Source organism: Pseudonaja textilis, chromosome 7 (genome assembly GCF_049901715.1).
Source record: "Pseudonaja textilis isolate UNSWEBS1 chromosome 7, rPseTex1.2, whole genome shotgun sequence".
NCBI lineage: Eukaryota > Metazoa > Chordata > Lepidosauria > Squamata > Elapidae > Pseudonaja > Pseudonaja textilis.
In genome coordinates, this window is record NC_141996.1 from 52,171,947 (window position 1) to 52,179,533 (window position 7,587).

The 7,587-nt window shown below is 34.4% G+C and overlaps 1 protein-coding gene across 4 annotated transcripts in view; it reads left to right on the forward strand.

Annotated features, from left to right (window-relative positions):
• Positions 1–7,545, forward strand: part of TTC3 (tetratricopeptide repeat domain 3) — a 74,947-nt gene extending 67,402 nt beyond the window's left edge. For all 4 annotated transcript variants that reach the window (XM_087937631.1, XM_026700519.2, XM_087937632.1 and 1 more), the window contains 5 exons: positions 1,125–1,531; positions 2,214–2,331; positions 3,213–3,440; positions 4,580–4,666; positions 6,241–7,545. In XM_087937631.1, the coding sequence (XP_087793757.1) occupies positions 1,125–1,531; positions 2,214–2,331; positions 3,213–3,440; positions 4,580–4,666; positions 6,241–6,348 (948 nt within the window). In that variant the 3' untranslated portion in view covers positions 6,349–7,545. The remainder of the gene's footprint in view (positions 1–1,124; positions 1,532–2,213; positions 2,332–3,212; positions 3,441–4,579; positions 4,667–6,240) is intronic.
• The last annotated feature ends 42 nt before the right edge of the window (positions 7,546–7,587 follow it).

The following is a 7,587-nucleotide window of genomic DNA, read 5'->3' on the forward strand; positions in this document are numbered from 1 at the left end:
CTTTTATGAGTATTTTTACATCCAAAATGAACAGATCACTGCATTACCACAATTGCAAATTTGAAGCATGTTTTCCTTGCTCAAACATTTCTGTAGCTTGCTTAGATTTTTTTCAGAGAAGTTCCCTCATGTATGAACTATTTCAAGGCTTCTAGAGTTTTTTCCTGTGGGAATATATACAGTAACAAGAAACAGGTATCTAGCATTACCAGCTGTGTTTTGAACAATGGAAAGCTGTCATATAAACTGAGAATTCTTAAGGATCCAATCTGAGTCGATCAGAGTTTTAGTCTTCTAAGCTTTCTTGCTGGAGCCCATCCCAGGAAACTTCTTTCTCTCCAGAATGTGTAGTATTTATGTGGTGCCTGGTTGTGTGGCTTTTAGTTGTTAATTGGGGTGTTGGTGGCTGGCTATTAAGTGGTTGATTGTTGTTGTAACAACAACTCAGATTGGATTCTGCATCATTATCTTGGGACATGTATATTTGCCTCCATTTGTGAGAATTCTTCAACTTTTTGTCCAAATTGCTGCCATGAAACACCTTTGAACGCCCAGAGAGACTGAAATTAAAAGAAGGCTGTGACATTATAAGATTCAATGTTCAACAGAAATAAATGCTGATCTGTTACAATATTTTGATAGAAAATCTCAGGCCCTGTTCTGCTAATGTTCTTGTACATTATGTTGAATCATATGAAAGAGTAGATATTGGTTGATAATCTTATTTTCCCCTAAAGGCACTATTGTAAATATAATGCCACATATAAGTAGATGACTGCCTGAGCAAAGCAGGTGACATTAAATTACGCTTACTCTTTTTGCTTTAACTTTTACTGTTCAGTTCTGTAGTATTTGGGAATCATCGATGTTGGTTGTCTTATTTTTAATGTAATAATTATTTTTTATATATATATATATATATATATATATATATATATATATATATATTCTTAAATTGGCTTCTTGATCTTTTTGTGTACCATCTAGAGTCTGAGGCAGTTTTTAAAATTATAAATAAATAAAAACTTCAATGTCAAACTAGCTGATGTGGCAGAAGGAGTTTTAGAATGCTTGGAATAGTTTTTCTCATCATATTTGGTCTTTGTGTTATTTTTTCCTTTTAGGCAACTCCCAAGAAGTCTCCTATTAATGACCCAGCCATCATAATGTGTTCATCTGTTGCTCCGCACCTGTTTGCTACATTTTCAAATGTTAATGACAGTTGCTCCTTATCTTCCAAAGCTAAAACTCACACTGGCAATAAAAATCCAGATCCTCCTTCAGATAAAGACATTGGAGAACTGCCTTCTGAATGCAGACAAAGCTCACTTTCTGATAAAGTATGCTTGCCTCAATCACTAGGAAATTCAGAAAGACATCTTCAGAATATTCAACCACAACATAACATTTTAGAGGAACCAGCAGGAGCTGCAGGATTGGACTGTGCTACAATTCTAAACAAGCCAATTCTTGGAAAACTATCTGAAAATATCATTGACCAACTCAGAATTATATTTCCATATCATACAAGGTATATCTACACTAGAGAAAAATGGGTCGCTCGCACTTTAAGTTAGAATTGTACAATGTATAATATAAATGTACTCTGGCACAAATGTTTAGAAATAATTAACTATTTTTTGCTTTTCCTAACATGATTTAAAGTTAAGAAAATCTTTGAAATGGTTCTTGTCATTATCTTAAGTAATTTTTAATGCCTGAAATTTGGGGTTTATTGAACTATGGTTCAATATGGGCACAAAATTCAAGACTTGGTGACAGAGCTTTCTATACCGTGCTGCTTCTTACCATGTTTCTAATGTTTTTTTCTTAACTCGGTTGGTAGGCATTGAGTTGACTCTCATTTCAGCATTCTATTATGTTCAGTTCAGGTTTCCCTACTCCATTAGTCAGTTCTTTTAAAAATTTTATTCTTAGGATCATTTTTGAAATAGTAACAGTATAGTAAATCATTATTACATAGTCTCCTTTGCCTGGGGTTCAGTTGTATGTGACCCTGTTGTATAAATTCTTCTGAAACAGGAATGGGAAATAAATATTCATGGGATGAATTGTAACACTACATAGTTATCGAAATTCAGAGTGAAATCTTTGTTTTATCTAAAGACAGGTTTTCTAAAATATACACACTTGTAGACAGTATTTATCTTTCTGCAAAATATCTGAATACTTGTGTTTCTTCTCTCCTGCAGTTCAGATTTAGAAAGTTTTATTAAAGAAGTCAATGTCAAGAACAGAAATAAGCTGAGCACAGATGAGTACCTAAACAGGGTAACTGAATTTATCTTGGATCATCCAAACACAAAAAAGGTAACTTGCAGAAAATGTTTATATAGCTATCAAGAAACCCCATACAATACATATGATACATTATGGTACATATGCTACTGCTCAGTTCAGAAAAGAAAATCTAAATGGATTCATTCATCCTCTACCTAAGGCAGGAAAAATTTAGGTTGAGTTAGGTTAGGTTATCATTCGTTCTGAAATATGTGTGAGAGTCCCCGTAGTGAGTCTCCTTTTCGTATGAAAAGAGAAGCTAACAATAAGCCTTTTTCTGTTGTAGCTCAAATTCGACTTAACAACCACAATTGTACCCAACATCTCTGTTGTTAAGTGAAACATTTGTGAGTTTTGCCCCACTTTACAACTTTTCTTGCCATAGTTGTTAAGTGAAGCACTGAATCCTGCTTCTCCACTAACTTTGCTTGTCAGAAGGTCACAGAAGGTGATCACACGACCCCAAGTTTTACAATTGTCATAAATATGAGTCAGTTCCCAAGCATCTGAATTTTGATGACGTGACCATGGGGATGCTGCAACAGTCATAAGTGTAAAAAAATGGTCATAAAGGCACTTTCTTCAATTCCACTGTAAGTTACTAAATAAACTGTTGTATCTTGAGGACTACCTGTATAGATTTTTCATTTTGCTTCATTTTTATTTGGTATTCAATATACATTAGCAAAGGGATTTTTGTTTCTGCTTAGAGACTAAGATTTGTCTTGCTACTATTTTGGAATGCTTATTTCTGATATGTTCTGGGTTTTGTTTTGGTTTTTTGCTTTTTGTTCTTGATTCAGATAATCATTTATTTTTAATTCATATATTTGTCAACTTACCTAAATAGTGCAAAAATAAAGTATAAATTAAAAAGGTATTACTAATACTTTTCCATTATGTTTTTAAAGGTTCTTTCCTCTTCCAGAAAAAATGAAAATTTATCCTCTTGTACTTCAGGAGAAAATGGAAGTCGTACTCAAAAAGTATTAAACACATTGGTACAAAGCAAAGCAAAGTCTAAAACTGCTAACGAAAAGAAAACTAAAACTAGACTTCCACCTCAATCAAATCAGATGCCATGGAAAAATATTGGTGAAACTTCAAAATCAAAGTGGAAAAAATCGAATGATGCTATTGTAGGTTTTCTATAAAAATTATAGTTTTAATAAATCAGTTTGATAATTTGGTATTATTTTAGAAATATCATATATATTCTTTCCAAAGCCCTTTAAAAAATTTTAAACATAGGCTTTTTAGTTTTCAAGATCTTAGAATAGTTTTCAAAATGTAGGCAGTGTCTAACATCATACAAATCAGAGAATAGGGCAAATTAATCAATTTTGAAAATTCAGGGTTTTTTCAGAGTTGAAGAAAAATGAACAGTATCCATAATCAATATGGCATGGGAGGTTCCAAAATCTTATTAAAGACTGGAATTGAAATGTCCTCAAAGGTTTTGTCAGGTGGAAATAAGTAGGAACGGGAGTTTAGTTCAAAGCACTTCATTTTTTTTTACATACTATCCATACACAAGAATACGATTATCTAATGGTCAAGGCAAATTGGCACTAGACAAGAGTAGGTGGAATTCAAGGGGGGCTGGACTTGGGTCTCTTGTGGGAGCATTGCAATTCCAAAGTAATGACACATTTTATTCCACCTTGGTCATCATACAAATTTAATAACTCCTGAACAATATTATGGTACTATTTTTTCACTAATGAAATAGTTATTAGAAAAAATAGGTTGCATGAAAGATAATTTTCTATGAATTGGGGGGGCGGGGGAGGACATATAATTGTGAAGGGTGTAGTCCTCATTGAATCCCTGAACCCATGTCTTTTCCTATGCTGTTCCATGAGCAGAATTCATGTGTGGAACTCTGGATGCAATATTTTTTCTAATCTATTGACACTGAATATACTGAATTATGTTTATTCTAGAATTAAGTAAACAAATTTTGCAAAGCCTCATGGATGAGAATGACACATTGTATTTTGATGCTGCTAAACTAAATTTCTGTTTAAAAGGGATATTTTGAGTCAAACAGCCCATTTGGTTCAATACTTTCCGAATCATCTGCTTTCAGGATATCACACACCGACTTAAATCTGCCATTTTAACAGCAGATCAGAGAGATTTTTATGCATGCAAAATATTAGATATGGCCATTGCTTTTTGGAATTTTTTTTGAAAGCCTGTATTTGTTTTATTTTAATGCACAGTGAATCAATTTTTGAAGTAATTTTGAAATAACAAATGCATTTTTCTATAGGATAATGATCCATGTGTAATATGTCATGAAGAGCTAACTTCAAGTCTGTTGCATGTTCTGGATTGTGGACACAGATTTCACAAACTGGTAAATGAATTATCAGCACAGAGTTTTATTTGTTCCTTATGACTTTATAAATGACTAGAGAATTGCTGCTATGTTGCATCAATTTTTAATATAATCATAATCTTTGCAATGTATACTTGGGGAATTTATTCTTAGTGAGCAAAAACACAAATTACATGTGGAAGCCTAAATCATCTTAGTTTCTAGGACCAGCCGTTCAGTGCTCAAGCCGATACCTCTAGTATAAAAAATAAGCTTTTCCTTGCAAATTCAAACTATATTTAATGGGATCTACATTACTTAGGAAATGAGTTTTCCAATCTCAAAAATGGATAGGACCATAATCATATGGAAATACAATGCTTCCATAGCAGTTTTCATTATTGCAGTTGTGCTTTTAGATAGCTACAGTATTGCTTTTCCTCAGGATAGGCAGGTCGACATGTTGAGTTTCACATATCAGCACCAAAAAGTAAGAGTAGAAAGATGCTTAAATATGGGAATTTTCTGTACCATATCTTCAAGGATTCTAGAATACAATATCCTCCACTTTTCTTGAGATCTCACAATTCCCAGGAGTAGAAATTTTTTGGGAAAGCCTCACCTGCAGAAACTTACAGAATACAATTCTTAAACTAGTAATCCTTGACATTCCTCGAGGGAGTACGAGGTTTTCTTTTCTTCCAGAGCCCTGTCAGTAATTCTCTTCACCTTCCCTAAAATAGGGATGTTTGAGACTGGATGATAGTAATTTAAAATAACCCGTTCAGCGCTGCCACTTTAAGAAAGGATTGCCTCCCCCCCCCCTTCATATCAGCCAGGAGGAATAGCGGTCTGTTTGGAAGTGGTAGATAAAGCAGCCCAACAGGGTGAGAATTCAGAAGTTTAAACCAAGAAATTGCAACTGTGAAACAGCTAGTAGTGGGTGCCAGAAATTTAAAATATAATTTCAAAAGTATTACCAAAATGATATATGCGATTTGGAAGAAAGCCTGGTGCGGTGCAGCCTTCTTGCAAGATTTCAGGCCTCAGAAACCTGTAGCATTGTGAGAACAGTGCACAGTATTTGGAGGATAGTACAAATTATCTCAGGAAGAAAGCCTGGTGTGGTTAGCTGCTTCCTTGCACAGGCCCTCTTTGTCAACAGTGGGAAGAAGGCAGCAAAGCAACATGCAGAGCCTGCAGGGTAGTGCGAACAGCTGAGGTTTGGCATTGTGGTGCTGGTGTGGCTGGCCAACGCATGGGCCATGAGGTGGCAGTGGTGCTAGGCCTAAAGTAAAGGCTGGAGTGGTTGGCAACCAGCTGAGAGTGCTGAAGGCCTCGGGCATCTATTTCAGTTCCAACATTGGCCATGAAGTGGTGCTGTCCAGGGCAGCAAAAAGGTAGAGATGGGTGGAGTTAAGACACCCCTCTGGGCTGCCAAGCACCCACATTTTTTTCCATGGGATTGTAGGGGTGCTACAACAGCTATTAATTTTGGAGGTTTAAGATATTTTGTTCATTTTTACTTTATTTTTTAAGAGTGAATACTTCCCATATTTCATAGCCTATGTTTTAAATGAGGTATTTGTGCAATCTTTTTATGTCTTATACAGTGTATTGGGCCATGGATTAAGGAGCACAGTACATGTCCAACATGTCGACGTCACATACTTTTGCGAGAAGATTATCCTGAGCTTCCTGGACGAAACAAAAAAAATTAAAATAATGCAATATATAAATTAGCAAGAATAATATTCGGATTTTTTAAAATCATGATCATAAAATTATATATGAATTCTGTTCGTTATTTCCAAATATTGTATATTAAATTATCCCTTTGTAGCTTGACAAAAATATATACCTGATGCTAGTTCCGTCATTTCCAATGAGTCAAGATACATGGTGCAACATTATATATTCTATGTTGTTAATCTGTGTCTGCACTTTTGGCAGAAATATGTAATTTATATATCTGTATTAGTTATTTTCACTATATCACAGTAGAGCAGTTCAAAAAGTTAACAAAACATATCTAATAGATATTGTCTTTTTAAATAAAGAACATATTAATAAAATTATATAGTACAGATTTGTCTGGTTTCACTTGCTAGTTTATAAGACTTTTGTCTTATACCTTGAATTGGTTATTAGTGAGCAATGCTACTCAGTACATTTGGAGCTCAATTCTTTTTGATTTTCAGTTAACTTCCTCTTTAGAAAATAATCCTAATCCAAATGGTTTAGGATGTAATCAATACGTTCTGATTTTAAGTCGTTTAATGTGGTAGGTGTGCGTGCAAGAAGAGGTAACACAACCCTAAAGTTGTTACTTGCCCCATTTTACGACCTTTCTTGTCACTCCAGTTTAAAACTAGTTAACACATTTAAGTGAACCTGACTTCCCATTAACTTTGCTTGTCAGAAGGTTGCAAAAGGATCACATGACTCAAGACATTGAAAGATACCACTCATAGATACCAAAAAAAAGTGCCTTGAATTTTGAGCATGTGACCATGGGATGCTTCAACAGTTGTGTGAAAAATGTCCACAAGTCACTTTTTTCAGTGCTGTTATAACTTCAAATAATCACTAAAAAAAAAAATAAGTCAAGGTCTACTTGTAGTTCTTTTTCTCCTCATTTTTTGTGGGACCTTTAATAAGCTAATAATGCTTTTTTAGTCTGTTTTTGCTTGTTCATATGATCAGCTTCACTGATGATAGTTTGGTTGCACATGCTTTCAGTGTCTGAAACCAAAAGGCTTACTTTATATTAATAGACCACATTAGCTGGGTTTGCAAAATCAAATAGCAAAGCACAATCACATACACACATATCAAGCCTGGGCACCAGCAAGCCCAGCAAAATGGGCTCAGTTAAGTTAAAATGACTTAAATTAAAATGTGCAAAGAAAAAAAAATGTGCTCGGCTATTTTATGCAAATCACAGTTAATTGTATTCA